The sequence below is a fragment of the Mus caroli genome, unplaced genomic scaffold (genome assembly GCF_978045245.1).
Source record: "Mus caroli unplaced genomic scaffold, Mus_caroli_1 scaffold_13, whole genome shotgun sequence".
Lineage (NCBI taxonomy): Eukaryota > Metazoa > Chordata > Mammalia > Rodentia > Muridae > Mus > Mus caroli.
In genome coordinates this window covers 15,907,141-15,918,739 of record NW_028227268.1, presented here as the reverse complement: position 1 = coordinate 15,918,739, position 11,599 = coordinate 15,907,141, and the positions used below count along the sequence as shown (strand labels likewise).

General features: G+C 41.2%; 1 protein-coding gene across 1 annotated transcript in view; it reads left to right on the top strand.

The window, feature by feature from the left end:
* The first annotated feature begins 193 nt into the window (after window positions 1-193).
* The window catches only part of Ddx42 (DEAD-box helicase 42), a 31,363-nt gene continuing 19,957 nt past the window's right edge, over window positions 194-11,599 (top strand). Inside the window, exons 1-3 of the mRNA XM_021177866.2 lie at window positions 194-400; window positions 7,109-7,346; window positions 7,791-7,941. Coding sequence (XP_021033525.1) covers window positions 7,126-7,346; window positions 7,791-7,941 — 372 coding nt within the window. The 5' untranslated portion in view covers window positions 194-400; window positions 7,109-7,125. The remainder of the gene's footprint in view (window positions 401-7,108; window positions 7,347-7,790; window positions 7,942-11,599) is intronic.

Here is an 11,599-nt window from a genome sequence, read left to right as displayed (position 1 = left end):
CAGTTCCCTCACTACACGACCCAGACACAATCTTCACCCAGGAACAGATTCCTGTCCGGGGGTGTGTGACGTATTTATGTTGCGTTCCGGAATCGGAAGGGCGGCCCTAATTGGCGCCTTTCGGCAGCCGTAGCCCCAGCCCCACCCTTCGGCTCGCGCCCTACTTAGCGCGCATGTCAGACGCTCCCCCCACCCCACCCCCAGTCAGCAACGGGCCGTGAGGCGGCGGCGAAGGGGGCGGAGGAAGAGCGCGGCTGGACGCGGTCCCGCACCGCGCGTACGCAGGGCCGCGGGGGTTCTTTCGCGCCGACTGGAGTAGCAACTGCGTCTGCAGCCGCGGCAGCAGGTTTGGGCGAAGGGCTCGCCAGACGCGGCGCCGCTAGCCCCGGGGACACGAGAGGTAACTGGGGCCTGGCGAGGGCGGAGGAACCTCGGCCTCACTTAACAAAGAATCGGGGGAGCCTGGGGACCCGGGTGGCTGCGGGAGTCCGGGCAGGGATGGGTACGCGATCTGGAGCCCCGAGGTGGCCCTCTGGAGCTACGTTGCCTTCCCACGGCTCTGCTCCTCGCACGTCTGAACGAGGCCCACTTGGCGGCTTTCCGGAGGCGGTGCTTGATGGGCTCCAGGAAGGGATTTTTCAGGGTGCTGGGCTCTGAAGCTGTGAGAGCCAGTGGAGGTGTGTTGATCCTTGTAGGTAGCTGTTGGGGATTGCGGACCCACAAATGGAGGCGGGGAGGGTCTCGGTAGCGGAAGTTGACAGATTAGAAGGCTGTGATAGTCATTGATCTTTGTGAAACCTTGAGTAGATCATGATTAACATCATCACCATAGTTACAAACTTTTTGCGGCCTACTTGAGCCTATCTGATTTAAATAATATATATGAATTGAGAACGCGTACCAGAATCGTAAGGAAAAAATTATACTAGTCAAGTTTTATATAAGCTTTTCTGTCATCTTAGCTTTTCCCTTTTTACCCCTACCCCTTTAGGCTGTGGTTTTCCTACTGTGTTGTTGTTGTTGTTACTATTTGCAAGTGTTATTTCTGTATTGTCTCCTACACACACCTGAACAGCGGGGGTTATGTCTTTTTTTTTTTTTTTTTTTCCCTTCGAGACAGGGTTTCTCTGTAACCCTGGCTGTCCTGGAACTCACTCTGTAAACCAGGCTGGCCTCGAACTCAGAGATCCACCTGTCTCTGCCTCCCAAGTGCTGGGATTAAAGGCGTGCGCCACCACCTGGCGGCGGTGGGGGGTAGTGGTGGTAGTGGTGGGGTTATGTCTTAATTCGTTAAAACTTTGTAGAGTCCAATCCTGTTCTGACAGGTGGGAAGTGAGCAGTAAGTCTGATATAAAAATTTATTCTTCCAGGGGCGAAAATGTTAATTTCCTTTACCTAGAAGGAGAATTGCAGTGATTCATTAAAAAAAAATTGTTATTGCCTTGCCTCTGTGCCTGTTCTCTCTTGAATTGCTTAAGTGTTAAATCTATGACCACTGCACTCATGAAACTCTTTATATACATTTTTTGGACGTATTTCTTTTGTTTGTTTGTTTGTTTGTTTTTGTTTTTTCAAGACAGGGCTTCTCTGTGTAGCTCTTGTTGTCCTGGAACTCACTCTGTAGACCAGGCTGGCCTGGAACTCAGAAATCCGCCTGCCTCTGCCTCCCAAGTGCTGGGATCAAAGGTGCGAGCCACCAGTCTTTATGTATGTTTATCATGCCCTCCTGTAGAGGTTAGAGGCCAACCTCTGGGAGTTGGTTTTCTCCTTCCACTATGTAGGTCCTCAGGATGAAACTCTGGTCAGGCAATTAATCTGTAGAACCATTTTACCAGTCCATTTATGAAACTTTCTAATGAAGAAGGAGAGACAGATGTGTGTGATGCTTTATGTTAAAGGGTGGTCTGTACCAGCAAAGGAGGCTTGGGAGAAGCTGCAAGAGAGTAGTCAGGGAAAGCCCTTTCTGGTATGCTAACAGATATTTAAGCAAGCTAGAAAATGGTGAGAGCATCTAACCACGGAGATATCTGGAGAAAGAAACGTTCTGAGCAGGGGGACAGCAATCATGAAGGCCTTGAAGGGGACAAAGCTGGGCCTGTTAGAGGAGCAGTGTGTTTGTAGCATTTGGCAAATGAAGGAATGCGAAGATGAGGATGAAGATGAGATGACGGATGAGACTGTAAAGGAAGAAAGGAAAACAAAGCAGCTAGGGCCTTGTAGACGGTTTTGAAGATTTTGTCCTCATTCTGCATGAAATGTGGCTGTCTGAGCAGAGGAGTGCTAAATCTGACTTACATTGTAATTCAGTTCCATTCACTGTAATGTAGGTTGTGATAATATAATGTGGTCTTTGAAATTATACTTAACTTTGTGTTCTGTCAGTTTCATAGCTCCAAGTTGTCCTTGGCTTTGTTAAAACTGATAGGAGAGGGGTGCTTTTCAGACCACTCTGACCACTCCCCTCACTCGCATTTTATTAGATTTGGAATGTGATGAAAGTGTTGGGTATTTGACAGCTTTGCCTTACATTAAAGAAAGTGACAAAATTATAGTTTGAATATAGCTATTTTTTATTCTGTTTTAATTTCCTATTAGGCCATTAAAGAACTAACTGGCTCTATAGTTTTTAAGATGTTCTTACTCGGCAGGTTATTAAGTAGAGTAGATACTAACAACTGTCATTGTAGCTCTCTTATGAAGCTGCTCACCCCACTCTACTCAGTGATCTTGATATGGTAAGTGGTGCTTGACACTTGCATGTGAATCTGAGTTAAGAGATCTGAGATTATCATTGGGGAGATTGCTTTCTGGAGAGATGATGACTATGCCTGTAGTGTGGGTTGCACTGTGTCTCCATACTTCACTCAATGTATTTGAGTTTTACTTATTGAATTTGGTACAGAGTCTCACTCTTTAGGTCATGTTGATCTAGAGCTCACTTTGTAGCCCAGGTTAGTCTTTAACACACAGGATCCTCGCTGTCAGCCTCTTGAATGCTGAAGCATGGGTCACTACACATTTGTTCCCCATGATTTTGGAGTAAAAACCTAGTAGTAAGGTGTATGATAGTCTCACCATTTTGCAAGTGGAAAATCTGCTAATAACATCTTTAAGATTCATGCTATTAGTGGCAGAATTAGAGTTTGAATATAGCTAACTGGTATTCTTTTTCAATCCTGTTAAAATTTCTAACTGAGCCATCACATTTTGGTGCCTGGATACCAAGCTGTCCTTCATAACATCTTCAGTTATTCTCATCCAAGGGTAGCACCTCTTTAAAACTCTTGTATGTAAAGCATGAATAATGAGTATCTGCTCTTAAAGACCGAAGAGAGTGAAGGTAAATACTCAGTCATGAAATGTATAGTGTTTAAGAAATAACATAGTGTCAGGTGTTTAAAGACCAGAGAAGGGATTTAACATGAATCTAGACAAATCATATTTGTGTTGATGTTCTAGAATTGTTATTCCAGTGAGCTGTACAGGTAAGAAGGACCTTGATAGGTCAATGTCAATAACAGATTTTGTGTGAGAGAACCCAAGTAGAGGTAAGAACTCCATCAGACTGCTTGATTTTCTTTGGAACCCTGGGCAATATGGGTGGTTAAAGTTATTTACTGCCACAATGCAACACCTAATTCTAGTCTGACTAACTGGAGAGCAGTTAAATTGAAGGGAGTGACAGAAGCATAAATTGTTATTTTGAAGATGGTTTTGCTGAGTGTGTGTACTTCAGGAGCTCTGTTCTTTGTTGTGACTTTCCTTGATTACACAGTATTAACAGACACAGTGCTGTTCAGCCAAAGGAAGTAGAAATTCATTTTGTTTTCAGTTTTGTCTCATTCTTACTTCATTTTATACTTTTCATTTTGATTTTATACTTCATTTTTTATAAATTATGGAATGTTAGCTAGTTGTAGATGCAGCGTCTAGATCTGAGTCACATGACTTTTCCAGGACAACAGACATTGTTGAGGCAGAGAAGTAGAACTTTTGCCCTGTTGAGTAATATACTTAGCTCAGTGAGTCCTTGACTTGTCTGCAGTACCTCACCTCCTCGTCCTGCTTGCTTTCATTTCATGGTATTTTTACGATCTAAAATAGAATAATGTCATTCCTTCACTCCCTCCCCATCTCTGACCACATTGAATTCCCTGAGGGCTTTCTGATTCCATGCTTGTATCCTCTGAGCCTAAAAAACAATTGCCTGACACAAAACAAGCAAGCCATGTATTTTGCTATAATGATCACTCTAGTAATTATGTGGGGGCTTGATGACTGTCAGTCTTGTTGGAGAGTTGCAGTGGTAGAGTAAAGATGGAGAGAAGAGCATCTATTCCATATGGAGTTGGGGAGCGCATGTCAGAGAGTGGGTGGTGATCAGAGTGAGACAGGGGAGCTCACCAGTATCCAGCTTGAATTGAGTCTGCTGTATGGGGTTGTTTGGGTTTTTGTTTGTTTACGAAATTAGGTGTTTTAGTTTTTAAAGGGATTCTTTTTTTCCAGTACTTGGGATGAGTCTGGGGCCTCACCTGTGCTAAGTCAAGAGCCATACCACTGAACTGTATAACTTGCCTGGAATCTTCTCTTTAAACCAAAGTGATATTCTGTTTAAGGTGTATATGTAATGTTTTGTTTAACCATTCATCTGTCAGTGAACATGGGGTGGATGTCACCTTTTGCCTATTGCTTGCTATTAATGTTGCTATGAGCTTGAATGAACTTTGCTTTCATTTGGGGGAGGTGAATATTTATAAGTGAAATTTCTGGGTTATATGCCAATTCTATGTTCTTCTAATTAACAATAATAACAACCAAAAGAAACAACCCCAAAACATTTGTTTATAGAATTCCAAGTAGTGTTTCATGGATCCCCCACCCCCAGTTTTGTCATGATTTTTGTTTGTTTTGGTATTAGATAAATGCACACATTTAATATGAAGCTTTACAGCTTACATTTTAAATGCCAGTCATAGCTGTATATAAGTTGACTAAGTAATATATTTGGGTCTGGTTAGTTTGAGTGTGGTGTTTTTATTTTCAAGGGTTTTCTTTTCTTTTTTTAACAATGAAGTTAATAAAACAAAAACAACAAAAATCCTGTATATATTTATTTGTGTTCAGAATACAACTTGGAGGACTTGGTTCTCACTTTCCACCATGTAGGTCCCAGGAGTTGAACTCAGACCGTCAGGTGAGGCAAGTCCTCTTGCCCAGTCATCTATCTTGTTGACCTTGCTTGATTTTTTTTTTTTTTTGGGAAGAAAAATACTGATTGCCATAGTTACCTTTTTGTTTGTTGGTTGGCTTTACATTCTACCAGCAGTTCGCAGAGGTTCCAGTTTCCCTACGTCTTTGCCAGAACTTTCTCTCCCAGAGTTATGTCCTCAGTCCTTAGACTGAGGTGATTGCCAGCATAATAAAGTCCTGGATATACCTTCTCTCCATCAGGCCTGATCAGTTTGGCCCTGATGAGCCTTGGTGAATACAACAAATTGTCTCTGTCTTCCTCCTGGCAACTGTGCAGGGGGTTGATAGCACAGTGATGGAGTGTGTTTCTCTTGAGAGCACTTTGCTGAGGATACTTGTGTTGCTTTTGGGTTAGTACAGTCTTGGGGGCAACCAGAAAGGGAGCGATTGCTGATCTTTATTTTTGTGGCTTTGAGCATCTGTCAATACTGAGTACTGCTTTGGCAAGAGCAAGGGATTTCTTTGCTTTCAAAGATATCTTGATAAAAAGCTGTTTTCTGGGGCATTTGTTTGTTTGAGGCAGTATGAGATACCCTACTGTTTTTTAATAAGTCATCCTAATTGATATGAAATGGTATGCATTGTGGTTTTGATTTACATTTCCTTCATTGTTTATAGTATAAGGATTTTTGAGACAGTCCTATACTGTGTAGACCAAGCTGGTCTTGTACTTGAGATCCTTCTACTGTAACATCTTGAGTACCAACATTGCATGTGTGCATTACCATACCTGGCTTTGATGCAAGGTGTCTTTTCATGTAATCTACTGATCAGTTATATATTGTCTTCAGAGAAATCTATTTAAGTCTTTTGCCTATTCAAGTGTTTTGTGTGTGTGTGTTTAATGTGTATGAGTGTTTGCCTGTGTGTGTGTGTGTGTGTGTGTGTGTGTGTATACCATGTACAAAACCTGGTCCTAGTGGAGCCGGAGGAGGGTATTGTAACTGGTGTCGTGACAGTTTTGAGCCACCACGTGGTGCTGGAAATCAAACCTGGGTTCTCTGGAAGAGCACCAGTGCTTTTAACCTCTGAGCCATCTCTCTAGCCTTCTCTTCCTTACCTTCTCATTTGTTTGTGGCTTTTGTTTTTTTAAGACAGGTTCTCTGTAACAGCCCTAGTTGGCCTGGAACTTGATTTGTAGAGCAGGCTGGCCTTTAACTCAAAGAGATCCTGCCTGCCTCTGCTTCCCCCTTACCTATTTTTAAAACTGGATTTGTATTTAGTGAAATTTACCCGCGTAAATGCTTAGGAATAAATATTTAAGCCAGGGGTGGTGGCAAATGCCTTTAATTGTAGTATTCCAGAGGCAGGTGGCTCTCTGACTTTGAGACCAACCAAGACTACCCCAAAAAAAAAAAAAAAAGAGGAGGGAGGTAGGGTGAGGAACAAGCAAGGATGAAGGGCCAGTGAGCGAGCCGCATGATAAACCTAAAAAGTTCTGATCTGCAATTCCCACAAGGTGACCAGAGCATGTGGACAGTCCTTTCATCTCCACATTTGTACCAAAGCACACGTTTATGTTCACACACACTAAAGATAGTAAAGATTAAGGTTAGGAGATTGTCTTGCAGTTTTGATCCTATATTAGAGATCCCAGTGTAGGTACTGTCTTAGGATCATTTTTGACAACTCCCTCCAATAAATATTTTAAGAGAAAAGTCATTTGGTTGAAGTTGTAATTGTATCTGAAGGCCAGTGTTACAGGCCTTCACGTGGTACTGGGGCCTCCACACGTGGGACAAGTAAGTACTGGACCACTAAGCAGCACCTTAGATTTGAGGGTAGACATAGAAAACAAAATGAGGGTTAGTGAGGCTGTTTACAAAGTCACATTAATATGTGTGCATCTTGTTCCTAGCACCAGTCATTGGCATCATGAACTGGAATAAAGGCGGCCCTGGAACCAAGCGGGGATTTGGTTTTGGAGGTTTTGCTATCAGTGCTGGGAAGAAGGAGGAAGCCAAACTGCCACAGCAGTCCCACAGTGCCTTTGGGGCAGCCAGCTCTTCTTCTGGATTTGGAAAGTCTGCTCCACCACAGCTTCCTTCTTTCTACAAAATTGGATCTAAACGGGCCAACTTTGATGAAGAAAATGCGTAAGTGATAATTCTTGATGATTAAACCAGTGTGAAATACTAATGATTTTCAGGATTGAAGTCCTTGTCCCCCACCCTGAATTTGCTTGGATTAAGGTATACAGTATTCATGTGCTTGCTTAAATTGTTATTCAGGAATGGTGGGTTTTTTTCCTGATTAGTGTTCTGAACAAGATGAGCATAATGATTTTGGTGTTTGAGTCAACTGAAGAGTTTTATATTTAATTCAAATGGAGTTTGATGGACTTGTGTTTTGAAGTAGGATCTGGATATGTAGCCCTACCTGGCTATGATCATGATCCTTCTACCTCGATCTCCTCCGTTCGAGGGTCACAGACATGTGCCAACAAACGCTGCTGGGAATTCCTATTGTGTAATACACCAGGGTGAAAGCGTGGGCTAGTGAAGGTTTTAGTCTCATTACTGGTTTGTCTTAATTTTTAGGTATTTTGAAGATGAAGAAGAAGACTCCAGCAATGTAGATTTACCTTACATTCCTGCTGAAAACTCACCTACCCGCCAGCAGTTCCATTCCAAGCCCGCAGACTCTGACAGTGATGATGACCCCTTAGAGGCATTCATGGCTGAAGTGGAGGCAAGTGTTGGCTCTTGTTTCCTTAAAATAGTGAGCATATTGAAATAGCCCTTGGGAGGGGGGTTGTTTTTGTTTTTGGTGTTTTTAGAATTTTGCTATTTCCATTTGCCCTCTTAAGTATTTTCAGAGGTAATAATCAGTGAGTGGCACGAATAGTTAATTGCAATGTTTGAACATAGTTACTCAAATACATATTTTGTTATAAGAATTTTAGTATATTCTTAAGTGGGATACTGTAGTATGCACTCTAGCATTTATTAAATCCTATTTCATAAGGAAGCTAAACCTAAAGGACGTCATACATAGAATTAGAAGAGTCCATCAGGTGAGGTTTCCAGAGCTTCCTCTATGGTGCCACCAACTAGGCAGTAAACCCAACTTGGGACCCTTTTTAGGAATGTTTCATTACTAAATCATAACCTCCTTGTGTCTATGTCCAACTTTTATCAGGCACAGAACTAAGACTGACTGACTCCTGTTCTCTCACAGCAGCCTAAATAACCTCTTCCAGCACCGTCATGGCTTACCTCATAAGACTGTGCCCAGCACAGGTCTATAGTCTTCTTGTCCTGGCAGCATCCGTGTATTGGTAGCTTGATATGTTAGATGTTTAGCTTTCTCACTTTTGATTTAAATAACCTATTTGTCTAGAGAAAATAAACCTCATAAGTGGTTGAGCCAGAATCCAACTCTAATCCTTGTATTCTTTATGTCTCTGAGTTCTTCTAGCTTACAGGGTTTGTGTTTGTTTTGAGAAAGGGGGTCTACTTAGTCCTGACCATCCTGGAACTCACTATGTAGACCAGGCTGGCCTTGTGATTTTTCCAGCCTCTGCCTCCTGAGTTCTGGGATGAATGCTATGAGCCACATGCCTGGCCTTAACATTTTTTCAAATTAACAGACCATAGAAGACACCAAAACTTAATAAAATTATTCAAGGCATACATGTATCTTGCAGTGTAGTAGGTATTGAATCAGTAAGTAATTTGCTTTAAAAATGAAAGATATATAGTGTTTGATACACAACGTTTTTTTCATGCTCTTGAGAGAGGACATTTGCTACAGGGCAGTATTTCTCAGAAATCTCATTCATTCATTCTTTTTTTTTTAATGTTTGTTTATTTATTTGTGTATTTGAATATAAGATTTGTCTGCGTGTATACCTGTACACCAGAAGAGGGTAGGATCCCATTTCAGATGGTTGTAAGCTTATATGGGTGTTGGGAATTGAACTTAGGACCTGTAGAAGAGCAGAGCAGCCAGCGTTCTTGAGCACAGAGCCGTTTCTCCAGCCCCACTATTTCATGATAATCCTAATGATAAAGTATAAGAAAAGTCAGCTCTTGGCTTTGTTGTTGGTTTTAGGTTTAAATTTAAAGCTTTGTAAGTTTATATGGCTCCTTTTGAATGAGTTAGTTGAGAATGGCCAAATTCTTTTGCTTGACATTTAAATAGCTGAAGTTCTTTTGAGTCCGCTGACACACTCCTGGATCTCTATAGTATTAGGAGATTTATTTAGCTAAGTACAGAGAGCTCAGTTGTCAGATGCTGAGTCCTGATGTCAAATGCCAACTTGTACAATGTATGAACTTTTCTTAGACTTGAATTTGATGAAGGTTTATTTTTAGACAGTGTGCTAATGAAAGATTTATATAGGCTTAAAAGAATATTTGAGGCTAGAGAGATGGCTCAGTGGGTAAGATCACATTACTGGTTTTCCAGGGGACCTGGGTTCAACTTCTAGCATCCATGTGGCTATAATTCCAGTTTTAGGAAATCTGATGTCCTTTTCTACCTTCAGTGTGCACTAGGCACACACACACATAGCATGCACACTTGCATATAAGAAGTGATTTTTTTTTTATTCAGGCTGTGGTGGCGCACGCCTTTAATCCCAGCACTCGGGAGACAGAGGCAGGCGGATTTCTGAGTTCCAGAGTAAGTCCAAGATAGGCCCTGGCTGTACAGAGAAACTTTGAAACTCAAAAAACAAACAATTAAAAAACCAAAAATATGTCCTGCAAATGTAGTGATTTGTTTTATACGTACCAATATTGTTGGTATTGTGTTCAGTTTATAGCCCTAGATGTGTCCCTATCAACCCAATCCCTTGAAAAGTATATAATGTTTCTTTTAAAAATAATTCCTCTTTGATGAAAACATTTCATTTATAAAACATCTGGTCATGCCATGGTATATGTAGTGACTTTTGTTTTGGGGGGATTTTGTTTGTTTGTTTGTTTAAGATAAATACAAGGGCCAGAGAGAGAGTTCTGAGAGCACTGTGTCCTCTTCTAGAGTACCACCTGGGTCTGATTCTCAGTACCTACCTGGTAGTTCACGCTCTTCTATAACTCCAGTCCCAGGGGATCCAATGTTTCCTTCACCCTCTACAAACACTCAACACACATGGCATACAAATATACATGCAGGCAAACATGCAAACACACACTATTAAACTAAAATACAAAGAAAAATTCACATTTTCTTTATGCTGAAGGGCTTTGGAAAAAAGTAATCCTAGCATTACTTTCCAAATGTATCAACCAAAGGATCAGTGTAGAGCAGTGATCTGCAATTGTCATTTTTCTAATATATAAGAACTTGTGTAGAAAATGTAACAATGATACACTTAATTCTATTCCTAAAGGTTTTAATTTACTGGTTTTTTTTTATAGCACATTTTCAACTTTATTAGTATTTATGATTAGGTAATTTTTATTATGAGTGTTTTGATTTTTTTTAAGATTTATTTATTTTTATTTATATGAGTACACTGCAGCTGTCTTCAGACATACCAGAAGAGGGCATTGGACCCCATTACAGATGGTTTTGAGCCACCATGTGGTTGTTGGGAATTGAACTCAGGACCTCTGGAAGAGCAGTCAGTTCTCTTAACTGCTGAGCCATCTTTCCAGCCCATGTTTTGTTTTTGAGAGACAGAGTCTGTGTAGCCCTAACTGTCCTAGAACTCACTATGTAGATCAGGCTGGCCTCTAACTCAAGAGTTCTGTCTACTTTTGCCTCCTGAGTACTGAGATAAAGGTATGTACCACTATGCTAGGCTTTAGGGCTATTCTTGTTGGAGAATGTGTAGAAGCATCTCTAGCCCCTACCAGCCTGTATCACTATTTTTAGTTATCCCACCTCACCCTTAATTCGTAAAAGCAAAAATGCCAGACATTGGGGGGGGTGGGGGCAGGATCAAAGCAAAGGTGGAGGGGAAATTACTTTCAAGTTCAGAACCATCCTTCCAAAATAAGAGTCAGAACTCAATACATCTATTTTTCCCTTTGGCTTTTGTCTGTTTGTTCTTTCAGTTTGGGGTGGGTGAGTGGCTTGTTTTGTTTTGTGGTGGTAGTGCAGGATTTTGGTTTTGTTGTTTCAACTACTTCTACTTCAAGCTATACTTAAGGCTGATTTGCTTGAATTTCAGGGCATCTATAGCAAGTTATTTCCTTTTCTAAGACAAATCACCAAAGATTTATTGGTGGTGAATTAAGCATTTAAAAGTGTATATGCACTTACATGTATGTGTGGCATATGTATTACAATTAAAAACTGTGAAATCTATGTATAGCAAAAGACAACTGGATATTTGTTTTGAAAAATATTTGTCAACGCTTCCTGGAAGACTGATTATATGGAAATGCAAGTG